Source organism: Nicotiana attenuata, unplaced genomic scaffold (assembly GCF_001879085.1).
Source record: "Nicotiana attenuata strain UT unplaced genomic scaffold, NIATTr2, whole genome shotgun sequence".
Lineage (NCBI taxonomy): Eukaryota > Viridiplantae > Streptophyta > Magnoliopsida > Solanales > Solanaceae > Nicotiana > Nicotiana attenuata.
In genome coordinates, this window is record NW_017673519.1 from 30248 (window position 1) to 47003 (window position 16756).

The following is a 16756-nucleotide window of genomic DNA, read 5'->3' on the forward strand; positions in this document are numbered from 1 at the left end:
CCGGCAGGATAAATTTGTCCACCCGGACAAGCACATCATCAACTATACCCAAAGGTCGCTTCATTGATCTATCTGCCATCTGTAATCTCATGGAAGTTGGCCTTGGTGGCCCAATACCTAGAGTCTTGAAAACTGAGAAGGGCATTAATTGATGCTTGCCCCAAGATCACATAAAGCTTTGGCAAAGTCTGCACTACCAATAGTGCAAGGGATAGTGAAAGTACCGGGGTCCTCTAGTGTCGGGGCCTTTGAATGTACTATGGCACTCACTTGGTGGGTCATCTTGATAGTTTCACAGTCCATTGATCTTTTCTTTGTAACTAAATCCTTCATGAACTTAGCATAACCAGGCATTTGCTCCAGAGCTTCCACCAAAGGCATGTTGATGGATAAGCTCTTCATCATGTCAATGAACTTTTTAAATTGATTCTCAGTTTTCTGCTTTGCTAACCGTTGAGGATAAGGCGGAGGTGGCCTAGGCAAAGGTGCCTTGGCTTTGGGCACCACCGGCTCGGGCATGTCAATCACGTGTTCCCTAGACGGGTTCACACCATCTTGAGTTTCCACCTCGGCCTCATTAATGTCAATCCTCACATCATTGTTCACCTCATTCTCAACCACATCTTCAACCATCAAAGGTACATCATTTTCCCGCAACTCAACATCATCATCCACAACTTGCTTATCTTTTGAGGCATGCACATCACCGCCTCTCCCACTTCTTGTTGTAACTGCCATCACATGATTGTTTCCACCCTTCAGGTTCACTACCGTATCACTTGGTAGAGCACCCTTAGGGCGAGTATTCAACGATTGAGAGATTTGGCCTAATTGCACCTCCAAGTTCCGGATAGAGGTATTGTGGGAAGCCAATTGAGCATCGGAATCTTGGTTCTTCTTCATCATTTGTTCGAACATCATTTCTATTCTTCCCATATCATCACCCAAAGAACTAGATCCTTGAGATTGAAACGGAGGCGGATTGTTCGGTTATTGGTACATCGGGGGCCTTTGAAAACCTTGCCCCCGGTTGCCTTGGTTTCCATTGTTGTTCCACCCGCCTTGACCATTGTTGTTCTAATTGTTGTTATTTCCATTCCAATTCCCTTGGTTGCCTTGATTGTTGTTCCCCCAATTACCGCCTTGGTTGTTGTTGTTCCAATTACCACCACCTTGTTGTTGATTGCCCCAATTACCTTGGGGTCGCCATTGTTGGTTTGAAGAGTTGCCTCTATTGCCTTGATAGTTGTTAACATATTTTACCTCTTCATTTTGCTCATCATAGCCATCATTTTGAAACCCATCACACTCATCATCAAATTGCTCGGAATTCCCTTGGTTTTGTTGCCTCCTTTGCCTTCTCTTGTTGGTAAGCAGATTAACACTTTCCATAGCATTCACTTGGCAAGGTTTTGGACTTGTTGCAATTGTGCCTTAGCCAATTGGTTCATAGTAGTTGTCAAATCCGCTATAGCTTACCCATGGTCGTGTAACTCCTTATGCAAATGAATAACTGTAGGGTCACCTTGAGGAACATTGGCTCTACTTTGCCATGCGGAAGATGTATCCGCCATCTCATCAAGAATCTCGCAAGCTTCGTCATAAGGCAACTTCATGAAATTACCCCCGGCCAATTGATTGACTATGCATTGATTTGTAGCATTGATGCCCCGATAAAAGGTTTGTTGAATCATCGCCTCGGTCATATCATTGTTTGGGAATTCTTTCACCATTGTTCTAAACCGCTCCCAAATCTCATGCAAAGGTTCCGTGGGTTCTTGCTTGAAAGCCAATATCTCATCTCGAAGTGCCGCCATATGCCCGGCTAAGAAGAATTTAGCAATAACTCATCCCAAGTTGTGATGGAATGATTGAGGAGTCTCTCTAGCCAATCTAATGCCTTTCCGCGGAGTGAGAACGGGAAAAGTCTCAACCTAAGAGCATCTTTGGACACATTCGTCTGCTTGCTACCCCAACATGTATCCACGAACCCTTTTAGACGTTTGTAGGCATTTTGATCTGCAGCGCCCGTGAAATACCCATGCTGCTCAAGTAAGGTCAACATCACATTGGTTATCTGAAAATTGCCCGCCCAGATTCTGGGAGGGACTATAGCACTCGCGTATCCTTGGTTCGGTAGCACTCGAGGAACCGCTCTTGGAGGTGGCGGAGGAGGGTCTGGAACATTGTCATTAGTATTGGCCTGACGGCCTCGTCTTGGTCCGTGAGGTACAAGAGGCACCTCATACTCTCCAATTTCATCTACCTCCTCCCCTGCAAGCACATTTCCAAGAGGGTCATTCGCGTTTAAAGCCATTGGGTACCTGTAGTAATCACACACACAATTTAGTAATAAGGAAGGAAAGAAGAACAACACACAAAACTAACTAAATAGATAGCCAAAACCGTTAGCTCCCCGGCAACGGCGCCAAAAAGTTGATCGCTGCCTACTCCGCACCAATAAAAGGTAGCAAGAGAGGGTCGCAATAGATTTTACCCGATATGAGGGTCGGGATCGAATTCCTCATGGAGCTAGAAAGGGAGTTGATGTATCTATCTAGTCTAGAATCGTGTAATCGTTCCAAATGTCACTTCCAATATTTTTGGGTTTTCTTTTATAAACTACTATTATAAAACTACTAATTGGAATTAAAACTAGATTACGCTAAGAGATAATTGCTAAGAGTTGTATCTAATGGATTAAGGGGCACTAGGGTAGTGGCTTTCACCTATGTGGCTAATGACGGGTATACTTCTAAAGCTTGATTGACATGATTGGGGAANTTGGCTTTCTATTCATTTTTGGGTTTTCTTTATATTCTACTATGATCAAACTACAAATTATTATTGCAACTAAATTAGACTAAGAGTAAATTGCTACAAATTGTATCTAATGGTTTAAAAGGCACTAGGGTAGTGACCTTCAGCTAGGTGGCTAATTGACGGGTAATTGCATCTACGGCACGATTGACATGATTGGGGAAATATGTTATAACCATTGCTCAATACTACCCACTCTACACCTCTCGGTAGAAAGAGTGATTTTGCCCAATTGACTCTCTCGAGACCAATTGGGTATGCATGTTTGCCCGAGCAACTGGGGTTCAAGTCGGGTAATTACTCTCTCGAGGTTTAACCCTTTAATTGGGACTATCAAATATCTTGAGTCCATCCCAATTCCTTGTTGAGTCAATTTTGGAGACTTAGGCTCTCTTTCTCAAGAAAAGCCAAGTCAACTTAGCACAAACTAGTGTTTGCAACCACTAATTCATAAATTAAACTATAAAATTGACCCAAATAACAAACACCCATAATCAATCTAACCTTAAATCACAACACCCATCAATTACCCACACTAGGGTTGAGTCACAACCCTAGCTAATGGGTTTAGCTACTCATGCTTGAAGATAAAATCAAAGAAATAGATGAAGAGAAAGACATAATATTAAACTACTGAAGTAAAGATGATGATTCAATTGCTAAATCTACGTTAAAATGCCCAAAATGGCTACAAAATAGCTTCTCACGAGCGCAGCTAATGTCTAATAATAACTGGTTACCCTAAAAATGGAAAAATGTTCTATTTATACTAAGCTGGAAAAACTGGACAAAAATGCCCCTGCGGGGTCAGTGCGGGCCGCATAAAATGAACTGCGGCCGCACTAGGCTTTTGACTCTTCAAATTCACTTCTCTGAACTCAGGCTCCGCGGACCGCGCAGAATGGATCGCGGCCGCGGAGGCAGCTAGCGCGGTCCGTACAGAGTCGACCGCAGACCGCATAGGCTTGATGGTAGGCTCTGGACATCTCTCTAAAGTTGGCTTCCGCGGACCGCGTAGAATGGTAGTGCGGCCGCGGAGTCTTCAGTACGGACCGCACAATCTCCACTGCGGCCGCACTGCTTTAACACTTGATTTGCCAGTTCTCTGAATCTCCTAGTGCGGCCGCACAGAATGGATTGCGGCCGCACTAGGCTAGTTGTCCTGAGTTCTCTTGTCTTGATCTGTGCAGGTTTCACTCTNACAATCTCCACTGCGGCCGCACTGCTTTAACACTTGATTTGCCAGTTCTCTGAATCTCCCTAGTGCGGACCGCACAAAGTGGACTGCGGCCGCACTAGGCTAGTTTGTCCTGAGTTCTCTTTGTCTTTGATACTTGTGCATGTTTCACTCCTTGTTGAGCTGATACTTGACATCTCATCACTTTGTTGATCAAACCTGCAATCAAGCACACTTATGAGCCTTCTGGGTCTATTTTGTAAGAATTTATACTCAAAGCGTAAGTATGAAACACGTCAAAATTCGTAGTTATCAGCCCACATCTCGAAATCGAGTAAAATTTGTGTTTTCAGAATCCTCACACTCTCACAAGTTCATGCATACCAAAATTACCAAAATCGGACCTCAAATGGTCCCTCAAATCATTGCTCAAAGGTCTCAAATACTAAGCCCTAGTTTTTCCCAAATTTTCACCCTTAATTTCTATAATTTCTAGGTCTAATCTGTGAAATAATAGCATAGGAACGAGTTTTAGGTCCAAATTCCATACCTCAATGAAGTTCCCTTGAAATCCTTATTTCAAATCGTCCCAAAAGCTCCCAAGCCGAGATAAAAATGGTGAAATAAACCTCAAAGTCGCGGAACCCCTTTTAAAAATAATGCCCAGCAGTTTTGGCATCTGCGGTCCTGGGACCGCATCTGCGGTCCCGCTTCTGTGGAACAAATGTCGCATCTGCGATTTCCCACTTAAAGGCCAAAATCCGCATCTGCGGCCCTTTACCCGCAAGTGCTATACCGCTTCTGCGGAAAATATACCGCATCTGCGGTTCCTGAAGAGATGGCCAAAATTCCTCTTCTGCAGCCGCTTAGCCGCTTCTGCGGCACCGCACCTGCGGAACCCAAACCGCAGGTGCGGTTATGACAGCACCAGCAGCTGAAGCTGCAACTTAAACTCCAAAATTTTCTCCGTCAAACATCTGAATTCACCCCGAGGCCCCCGGGACCTCAACCATAGGCACCAACAAGTCACAAACCACTACCCAAACTTGTACCAATCCTTAAAACACCTAAAACAATATCGAAACCTCGAATTAACCATGGATTTAAGCCTAAGAACTCCAAAATCCTCAAAAATACGCTTTCGATCAAAAGGTCTATCAAACCTCGTCCGAACGACCTGAAATTTTGCACACACATCCCAAATGACACAACGGAACTACTGCAACTCTCGAAATTCCATTCCGACCCCAATATCAAGATCTCACTATCGAACTGGAAACTTCAAAAATCCATCTTTCGGCATTTCAAGCCTAAATTAGCTACAGACCTCCAAAACACAATCCGAACACGCCCCTAAGCCCGAAATCACCCAACGGAGCTAACGGAACCATTGAATTTCCATTCCGAGGCCGTCTTCACACTGTTCTGACTATGGTCAAATTTCCAAGACTTGAGCTCTCTTTTGGGGACTAAGTGTCCCAAAACTCTCCGAAATTCAAAACCGACCATCCCGACAATTCAAAATAGCAGAAATAAACTTGGGGAAGGCAGTTAATAGGGGATCGGGGCGTAAATTCTAAAAACGACCGGCCGGATCGTTACATCGATAGAACTTTTAGACATACCTTGACTAATTTTATTTCATGCTTATGCTATGCATACACTCACTTATATTATCATGAATACTGATAGAGCACTTTCAAACAATAGTTAGACTTGAAAAGTCACAAGAAGAAGTTTTAAAAAGATAAGATTTTTGTGAGTATCCTCTATTCTAAAAAGGGGTCATCGTCCAGGGCGAGGGTCCTGACCAAGGCGTTGACTTCCTGAAACTGCTTGTGCCAAAGTAGGGAGCACACGAGCCGAGGGTCTCGTTGCTGAGAATTTATTTAGCCAGGCTAAGGTATGATATATGAGCGCTGAGAATCATGAAGCGAGTGGCACCTCGTGGATTGGGCCTATTCGATCAGGTAGGGATCGAACCCGTGCCGATCACACGGTGACTAAGACAGAAATAAGTCAGGAAAGTTGGAGCTCCCGAAGTATAAAGTGAAGTAATTTTTTTTATAAGAAAGAAAAAGAAAAGAATTTCTTCTAGAATATTCATATACTGCTATTATGCAATTATTTTAGAATTATTCTTATAAGCTTTATCTTTTACATGCATTTAGAATCTTTGCTCGTAAAATATATGTATTAAAGCTCATCTCTTGTCGTTGAGACTCACTGAGTACAATGGATGGTACTGACGTTCTCTTTTGGGAACCTACTTTGGTCTGCGGTACAACGTAGGAACCGGTTTTGCAGGCGAGCAGGCTATGTGTTAGGACAGAGGGTGCTATTGGTGAGCTACGCTTTTGTTCGTGGAGTATTCCTTAGAGTCATCTTTACTTAGCTATTTCTTTGTTTACTTAGAGAACTTGCCAGGAAATCTCATGTCCTAAGCAGTGCGTCAGTTTATCAATAGAGGCTTCATAGGCACAGTCGGTGGATTAAGATTCAGATGTTTTGATAATTACTTAGCAGTATTTCATTGGTTACTACGAATAAAATTTTTGGAGCTGGTTTATTTTAGATATTTAAATTAATTAAAAGCATTTGATTAAAGTATTTCCTTTATTGCATATAAAGTTTGAGGTTATAATAGTTTTGATAAGCACAGATAGTTCGCTCGGTCAAATTTAGTGACCGGGTGGCGACCACGACTTATTCAGAAAATGAATCGTGACATAAAAGGTCAATAAGCACCCAGGAAACAAAAACGTTGGTGGATGTTTTGGTAAAGAAGGGGTGCTGGAAGTTTAGTGATGTTAAAGGGCGGGAGTTCGAAACTCAATCCTATTGGCAGCACTTTCAACCAGATAAACTGTTTCTTTTTCTTATATTCAAGACTACTTTGTTCCTCCTCCTCCTCCTTCTTCTTCTTTTTATTTTCAATAAATATTTCCCTCAATTAATTAGGTCTTCTTTATATTTTTCAAGCACACTTTCTTAACCCAATACTATTTTTTTTTTAATTTCTTTTTTGCTGACCTTTGATTTTAGCTTTTTATTTTTAATTTTGCTTTACCAAACTCTCTATAGCAAAGAAAAAAAATCTTCTTAAAAAAAATCACAAAGTTCGACCCCTTTTAAAGACTAATAGTTCCTCCAAAAAGGTAAAATCCACCAATTTTTTCTTTTAGCCAATTGCATTCTCAGCACAGATTGATGTCCATAATAATAAATATGAGTTTTCTCGGTAACTTTTTTCGCCGTCGTATCAAAATAGTTGTGTACTTATATAATTAGTAAGTTTATCAAAAAAAAATTAAACACCCATGAACCCAAAATTCTAGATCCGCCACTGAATAGCATAACACTTTTTGCTTATCAACTATACCCGTCCGAATACAGTACTAGTAGCCTGTTTGGCCAAGCTTCTTTTTGGCCAAAAGTGCTTTTTCTTTTGGCCAAAATGAGGTGTTTGGCCGAGCTTTTAGAAGGAAAAAAGTGCTTTTGAGGAGAAGCAGAAGCAGTTTTGGAGAAGCAGAAAAAAGTAGCTTCTCTCCAAAAGCACTTTTTTGAGAAGCACTTATGAGAAAAATACACTTAGAAGCAGTTTTTTAAAGCTTGGCCAAACACTAATTGCTGCTCAAAAGTGCTTTTCAAACTAATTAGCCAAACACAAACTGGTTCTCACCAAAAGTAATTTTGAGAAAAACACTTTAAGAAAAAATACTTCTCAAAATAAGCTGATTTTTGCAGCTTGGCCAAACGGGCTATAGATTGGGACAGGTACAGTAGAAAGCTAAAAAGAAAGTGGAAGATATAAAGTTATGGTATTGAGAGTTGGAACAACCGTATGGATAATTTAGGTTGTTGGTTTTGCGAGCCATAAAATAGAACATTTTGGTTTTGCGAGCCATAAAATAGAACATTTTGGTTTTGCGAGCCATAAAATAGAACATTTCAGTTTTGCTCATAGTGTAAACTGTAAACATTTCTCACATTTTATGGTATTCTCTAGTTATGATTTGCAAATTTACTCAATCACCTGGAAAGAGTGAGGTTGAACTGTGGCAGTCGAGTAGTACTACAGAACTGTTTCTGGATTTTCTATAAGACAAGGAAACCAGGTGTACAAATTTAGTAACATAAATAGTATGCCTATGATTTGCTCTTATTTTCCCTTACTAGCTATGAATCCTCTTCTTTGTGTTAGTAGTTCACAGCAACATCCTGCAAAAGTACGATTTTAGCACGCCCTCCATACTCCTCCGGTAAGACGTCTTCACCAACCTCTCTGATGAACTCTTCCCTTTCTTCTTCACTTCTAACAATCCTGATCTGCATAGCATAATAAGTTTTGCTTCAGGCGAGATATGACAACTTAATTATAAGCAATGTTTTGATCCGTAATATTGTTTCCACCAAGAAGAAAATTATGCAGAAAAATCTGAGATATATAGCTGCAGAAATGATCTAGTATTGAAGACTATTCGTTTACTATTGCATTTTGTTAAAATGTAATATCAATCGATGGGCCATTATGCACACTGACATACCTTCTCTTGAGTTGCTTTTTCAAGGAAGCGACAAACCAATCGCCATACAGCGACAAAGAACTGAGGCATGTGTAAAAGGTAACAAGTAGCTAAACGCTCAGGGTAGTAAGCCTGTAGAAAGAAACTGTGTGAAATATAGCTAGCAGCACCAATATAACAGAACATAAGTGAAATAAGAACTGGACAAATTGTATCATTATTATTATTATTATGTGGCACTACCAACTCATGTTCAGTATATGCTACTACTAATCTGTCTAGTCTAGATCAAGATTCAAGAGTTTAAGAGCAGCAAAAATTTTGAACGAATTTTCAGAGAATTTAAGTGGATAGCATATCTAAATTATTCATTACACCAACGGCATCTCATAGTGCATGCAAATCAAAGCTTTGACGATACCTCACATGTGAGAGTTCAATACCAGCTACACACATATTCTAGTAAGTTATGTTCTACTAAGCTGTTAATCTTGACTCTTTGAACTGTCTTATAGCTGACAACAGATGTATAAGGTTCTGAGTTGCTATTTAACACTGTCAAAGGTACAATTATTATCTCTTTTCATAAAGGGGTTACCTGTAAAAACTGAAAACCAGTGATTAATCCACGAGCATCAACATTGCTATAGGTAATATTCTGGAGATCAAGAATTGCAATAAGTTTTTCATTTCCTATTTCGCTACCTTTGAACGAGCTGAAACAAGCACAAAGAGGTCCAAGTTAGAAACAAAACCACGATTCTCAGCACAACAAACATATTTGGTGAGAAACAAAAGCTGAGGAACTTCATGAGTCTCAAAGTCATAAGACCTCTAATGGTAGGAATCTTACTGGATATGACTTGCAATTTACCAAATTATTGCGAACATCTATCAAGTACTTTAAGGAAAAGGGAAAATTTTCTGTTTCTGGAATACAAGTAATAGCAAATATTGGTACAATTTACAAGATCTGGCATCGCTTCAGTGCTGCAATCTCTACATATGATACATGGATAGAGATTTAGGATAACGCGGAAATGTTTTCTACTCTTTAACTGGAGGAACACAATTAAGATTTGGGTCATTTTGACGGTCATTACTTGCTAGAAGTTGGAGAAGCTAGAATTTTACCCACTACAGAGCTCCAGAAACAGGTGACTGACCATGCACATATGAGGTCACAATTGATTCACCAGATGAAATCTACAATTTAAATTGACTATCCTTAGATCCAAGGTGATAATCGACCAGAGTTTTTAACCAAATGAAATTCTGCTCAAAAAGATAAATTTTCCAGGTTATTCAATAGTGTCTGTAATATTACGACGTAACTAGTGTCTATTCTCTTTTATACTTGTACCCATTTCATCCTTCCAATTCCGCATCCACCTAAACATAGGAGCACGCAAGCATGCTACTCGCATTGATAATGTCATTCTGACTAGATGCTAAGCCACTTTTAGGTTCTTGTAGATGCTCATTTTCTTCATAAATATCAAGGTAGAACTTAAGCTGCAACCACATACAAGCGGTTTAACATTTTATTGGTAAGAAAGTTCAGTTTTTTACCTACCTTCTAATCCATCAACTCTATTGCATCAGAAAACAGGAGAGAATTAAATCCTCCGCACTTGCTTTTTGTGCCCTTTTGAAAATCACTATCACTTCCCGTACAAAAGAGAAGGTCTGTACCTTAAAGAAATCCTCTTGTTTAGATAGCACTACCTCACTAAGCAGTTTATCATTATTATCAGTTCTTGGACAAGTAAGAGAAGAAGGTTTCTATCATTACTTCACTCCTCATTGAAAAGACATATTAGAGTGACTACAATAATAAAATGTAAAAGGATCTACAGTCCCAAACAAATGCACGCCCAATCTTTTGAGCAGTATACTTAGTTTTGTGAATAACACAAAAAATTAGTGTCCAACAGTCTGCAAAAACAGAATAATGCCCAACAAAGAACTATCATAACCAGTCTGCTCATACTATTTCTAGTCAAATATATGCATCCATTTCTCAGAATGTCCTCTCTTTCTCTCTCTCTGAAAGGGAGCCTTGGAGCAATGGTAAAGTTGTCTCCATGGGTCACGGGTTCAAACCGTGGAATCAGCCACTGATACTTGCATCAAGGTAGGCTGCCTACATCACACCATTTGGTGCGGCCCTTTCCCGGACCTTGCGTGAACTCGGGATGCTTCGTGCACTGGGCTGCCCTTGCCTCCTCTCTCTCTCACGCGCGCACACACACACACATGCACACACTCATACACTCTGTCTCTCGCTGGCTCGGTAGAAATATCAGCACAAACCTCTATGTTCCTTCTCTCTGTCAAGCAATTTCTCAGACACATTGATTTACGTAAAGAAACATCAATTTTACAAAGTTAAGAAGTAGTTCCTCATGTGCAATTTTCGATATGGTCAAAGAGCAACATGGTTGAATGAAAATGATACCTTGCAATTGTTTTGTCTAGTAGATGAACCACGAATTCTGCAAAAGAGGCAAGTGTGTCAATACTAACTTTATTGTTAAGAGCAGAGTCGTATGTAGTGTGATAGTACCGGTTCATTTGAACTCAGTACTTAGTATAAATTTAGTATAAAAATTCACTAAAATTGCAATATATAGTGGGTTTGAACCCATAACGTTATAAATATAATGGGTACAATACTAAATATCTCAAAAATCGAACCCACAATGCTTAAATCCTGGATCCGCCTCTGGTTAAGAGCAATCATTAGCATTGTACGGAAAGAAGAATTCAGAAGGATTCATTCAAGAAATTCCCTTACTAGTCACCACAAATACATTCTCTTTTATGTTACGAGAGATAAGGGCGCATACGAGAAAAAAAAATACCGTAAAATGATTCATTTACGACCCTACAACTTGGTAAACACTATAGATTGTAGCTATTTTGGTGAAAAAGCCTTAACCAATGTTCCTTCATAACTCAAAATAGATTGGTATATGTCCTTAACTATTGTTCCTTAATAGCTCAAAACAGTATTTTCCGGAATTTAAGAGTTCCCGTACCCCTTTTACAGTCATTTCACCAAGTAGGAAGTTCACCTATAGTAGGGTGTTTAAAGGACTGGTATAAAACAAGAAGCAGCGATAAGAAAAGGCTAGAGAAAAATTCTATATATAGAAAGAACACCAATTTATTGCATGCCAGAATAAGCCAACAAAACTACACACCATATCGAGCACTGAGGCCTTTCAAATTTCATTATCAGTCCGACAAGATAGTGTTTAACTAATCTATTAACAGAAAATTAGGACAACAATTGAGGAAAAAGCTAAAAGTGAACACGTAACCCAAAAGATCTATGTAAGAAATAGAGAAGGGGACAAGCAGCACATGTTTTATGATGGGCAAACATATGATTAGGCCCTCCAAACCTACAAATCATTGCACACCTTTGCAGTTAAGGTGGCAAAATTAGCCCATTTTTGGTAAATCCGCCAACCCGTCTAATATTAAGTTGGTTGTGTTATGACTCATTTGTTGACTTGACCCAATGGATTGAATCTGAAATGACCGATTAAACTATTTGGTTAAAATAGTATAATCCTGCGGGTCAAAATGCAACCTAAACTCAAAGCACGGGGGACACAAAGGATGGTGGGTGGTTCTAATACCATTGATACAACCTAGGGAGAACCACACCCCAAAAGCTAGCTATTTAGGTGGGAGAGTCCAAGGCTATATTAACCCCACATCCGCACTTGGTAGTACAGATATGGGACTCAAGTTTCATTCCTTGAAATAGACCGTAACACACGGTTAGCTTATGACCCTTTATTCGACTCAACCCATTTTGACACAATCAAAGTTTGACGGTTTTGCTCATGGACCATTTACTGATTTGACCCGCATTGACTCGTTCAAGTTTGACCCGCCCACTCATTACCACGTTCAATATTATTGATCAACTTTTGTCATTTTAAAATTTATAGCTGGTTAGATATCAGTTCAATATTATGTACTCACAGCATCTTGACAAATCAACTTGTAATTAAAATAAACATAATCAACTACCCTTACGCATAGTATTCCTTTCAATAAAATATTATTGGTCACAAGGATTAGTGATTTGTATTACTTGAAAGAAAACTATTTTCCTGCTACAGATTCCCTAACGCTAGCACACTTTATATGAATGAAGTGATCGCCCAACGACAGCAAGTCAAGTCTAAGAAATTGACAACTAACTACAACATTGTTTAAACTAAAGACATGTGCAAATTCAGGGGCGGATTTAGGGGGCGCAAGGGTGTTCACCCGAAAAATTACACTATATATAAGGTAAAATCTGCGTTTTACCTCTATATATTAAGTTCTGAACACCCTTAACATATCCAAAAGTGTAGTTTAGTGGTAAAGGGTGTTCAAAATCTACATAAGGTCATGAGTTCAATTCCCATTAGCCACAAAATTATTTTTTTGAACCCCGTTCGTGGAGATCCTGCCTCCTGCCTCCGCCGTGCAATAGCCCATTACTTGGACAATAAAAGATTAGAAAAGGCATCATTGAGTGAACCAACCAGAATATTCGTATCTAAAAAACACAAAAAGATAAGTAATAATGAACTAACCAAGACAACTAAAAAAGGTAATGCAATTTCTTTTTATTTTTTATTTTTATTTTTAAAAAAAGAAGAACGTTTACTCTGAGGGAGAAAAGAAATTACTTTTGAATTGAACTTGATCCTTGGAAGAAAAATGCTTGTTAGCTTTGAGAATCAAAACAGGGTGCCCATTTTTGGATAATCCCTGCAAATAAATTTTTTCAGCTTCTAATTCATCAGCAACTTCAGAATCGGAGATGTACCCAATTGGAACCATTTCTGCCCTCCATTTTTGCCACTGACTAAACATCTTTGCAGCTTTTTGTGGATCCATTGATCTTGCAATCAAGAACCTCATTAGTGTCTGCTCTCCATAACCCTGAACAAAAAAAAAAAAAGAAAAAAGACCTGATTTTCAGTACAAATTAAGAGTTAAACTTTACGCTTAAGAGGAAAGAATTAGGGAGTCAATTATGCTTACCTCAGTGGAAGAACTAAGCTTTTCAACTGATTTCCTCATTTGGGTCAATGCTATTTGTTCATTTGTATCCATTTTTAGGAATATCCGAGGAGGGGAAGTTTATGTTGAAGGAGAAATATAAATTTAACAATGATTATTTGTGAAGTTGAAAGTTCAAAGTTGTGGAGAAAAATACAAAGAAAAAAGGGAGTCAAAGAAACAAGGATTAAGATAGTAAATGAGTATTTATTGCAGTATGCTAGAAATAATGGCTGAAGATGGGGAGAGAACCAAAGGAAGTTATGGAATAGAAGAGAAGAAGTGATGCTATGACATTTGGCAACACAGGAGTGGTAATAAGTGTACCTTGTTCAAAGAATTTCTTATTCATTCTTATTTTTTTTTTTTTGTTAATAAAGACATTTTATTAAAAACATAATACTTAATAGTCATTACAACATGAGATTTGTCTAGGCCACAAGGTACATATCCCATCTCTATCAAAAACTGAAATAGCAAAAACAGGCAGATAATAGTACAACATTAAATTAGCAAAAGAGTCCAAGCTGCATCCGTTCTTGGCTAAGGTGTCCGCTACTCCATTAGCTTCTCTGAATGCATGCTTCAAAGTTAGCGTACCCGCCTAAGATAATAGGAACCTGCAGTCATCAATAATATTTTGATAAAGACACTTATCATTATTTATCAAGTTGATTAGTTCCTGACAATCCGTTTCAATGACTAGAGGGGTTAGTCTATTTTAGATGGCTAGTTTTAGACCTTGCAATAAAGACATGGCTTCCATTTGGATATTTGTAGCATGGGAAAAGCCCATATTGAATCCTAGTATCCAATTGCCATTGCTATCCCTGAAAATTCCTCCTATACCTCCTCTTCTTGAGTTTCCTAGGCAAGAACCGTCTATGTTTAATTTATAAGTAAGTCCCTTTTTCTTTCTTGTTACTAGTACAAGAATCCACGCGATGCGCGAAAATTTGACAGAATATTAATCTTATAAAATTATGATCTAATATATCATATTAATTTAATAAATATTAGTTGTATTTTATTATTTAATATAGTGTGCAGAAATATAATACAATTTAATAAAAATCAAAGAATACACATCATATAATAATCAAATAAATTGTTTGTTCCTTTTTATTTTTATTATTGAATTAGCAAGTACTTAGTACTATTGATACTTTTCTTGAGTGTTATATATTTATCTTTTATTTTTTAATTAATTAAAAATATAAATATCATAACTTATCTTCATCCCCTCTTTTCGTACATTCCTTTCTACTGTAATACTTATTTGATTAGTTTTCAGATTTTGTAGTTTATTAAAAATTTAAATAATGTAATATTTTTTTTACTAAATTATAATTTTGAATTCTAATAGTATCTTTATATTTTTGTATTTTTCATTTGAATTGAAAGTTTTTTTTTATTTTTGTTTTTTTATTTTAAAATAATTTTAAAACTCCAACTTGAAACCACAGCCCAATTTGAATTGGCCAAGCTGGAAAAATCAGCTTACTTTGAAAAGTATTTTTTGAAAAAAATACTTTTCGAAAAAGTACTTTTGGAGAGAAGCAGTTTGTGTTTCACTAATCAATTTGAAAAGCATTTTGGAGCAATAATTTATGTTTGGCCAAACTTTTAAAAAGTGCTTCTAAATATTAAATTGCGAATGACGACATGAATAAATTTACTTAATAGTTAATGTTTTAAGTAAATAAATAATCTCAAATTTTTTTAAAGACAATAATTAAATCTTTTCATTTATTTAGGCGAAATACATAAACAACCCTTTTAAGTTGTCTCTAACGATCAACTGAACATCTCAATTGAGGCCATTTTCAGCTAGATACTTCATTCATTCATAAAAGTGGATCAACTAAACACCCGACCATATCAGACTCCATCGCGTGAAATGTACTCTGTAAGATGCGAGTTGCCTACCTAAAATTAGGTTTTTTCTTTTCTTTTCCTAAAATAATGTGGACGCCACCTAATTTTCACACCTTCTTCTTCTCCAATTTTCTCCTCCACCGTTCGACACCCACTCTACCCAAATCACCCCTGCCTCTATTTTCGCGTGCTTAGTTTCCTTCTGTTTATTTCCATTCCACCATACCCTTCACTTCAGTATACAATTTAACATATACTAGCTGGTTGAAGAGAAACTACTTGCTGATGCAACTCTTCAATATATTTACCGGAGGTCTACATTTTCTCGGCCTCCTTCAAAGAAAGACAAGATTTTGAGAATATCACAAGATCCAAAATCAAGAATGGTTCAAGTCAAAGAATTACGAAAGAAGAGAATTTATGATGGAGTTTTCTTCTTATCCAGATTATTCACCATCACAAAGAAGAAATTAAAGTGTATGGGTAGGGGGCGGAACAGAGAGGTCATGGAAGACTTCCTGTTTTCGGGGGCGAGAAGGAGGAGGGAGAGAGAGAGGGATATGCGTAATTTTAATATAAAAAATTACTGTTTTTTAATAAGAGAGTGACTGGTATATATATATTTTAAAATCCACGTGTGATATAATGATTGGTCAGTTTGACACGTCATCCGAGATTGTAACTCATTCATGAGGTTTGTTGAACTCGGGTATTTAGTTGATCCACTTTTGTGAATGAATAAAGTGTCTAGCTGAAAATAGCCTCAGTTGAGGTGTTCAGTTGATCGTTAGAGACAACTTAAAGGGGTTATTTATGTATTTCACGTTTTTAAAAGTAGAATATGAAAATAAAATTAAAAGGTACTTTAATTCTTTTAAGATGATTAAAATATATTAAAAAATCATTCAACAAATATAAAAGCATTCGTCCCTGAACTCACTATATATTAGAAAGTTATTCTACAAATAAGAAAAAATATTTATACATTAATATCCTAAGTATTAGGTCCCAAACACGTAATGTTGTTTTGGTATATACTATATTTTGTTAAGGATATTTTTGGTAAGAAAAAGTCAAAATTGCTTCTGCTTCTGCTTCTGCTTCTAGGGAGAAACTACTTTTTTCTGCTTCTTAGAAACTGCTTTTGCTTCCTCTCAAAAGCACTTTTTTTTTTTCTACGAAGAAGCTTGGACAAACACCTTATGTTGGGGAAAAAATTACTCTTGAAAAAAAAATACTTTTAGCCTTTGGAGAAGTTTGGTTAAACATGCTA

The 16756-nt window shown here is 37.9% G+C and overlaps 1 protein-coding gene across 1 annotated transcript; it reads right to left on the bottom strand.

Annotated features, from left to right (window-relative positions):
• Positions 1-7934: 7934 nt before the first annotated feature.
• Positions 7935-13891, bottom strand: LOC109216615 (SEC14 cytosolic factor). Its single transcript, XM_019380787.1, has 6 exons — positions 13588-13891; positions 13230-13485; positions 10985-11021; positions 9122-9239; positions 8545-8655; positions 7935-8326 (listed from the first exon to the last, which is right to left on the bottom strand). The coding sequence occupies exons 1-6, from the start codon at positions 13657-13659 to the stop codon at positions 8198-8200; spliced, it is 723 nt and encodes a 240-aa protein (XP_019236332.1). The 5' UTR covers positions 13660-13891; the 3' UTR covers positions 7935-8197.
• Positions 13892-16756: the final 2865 nt, after the last annotated feature.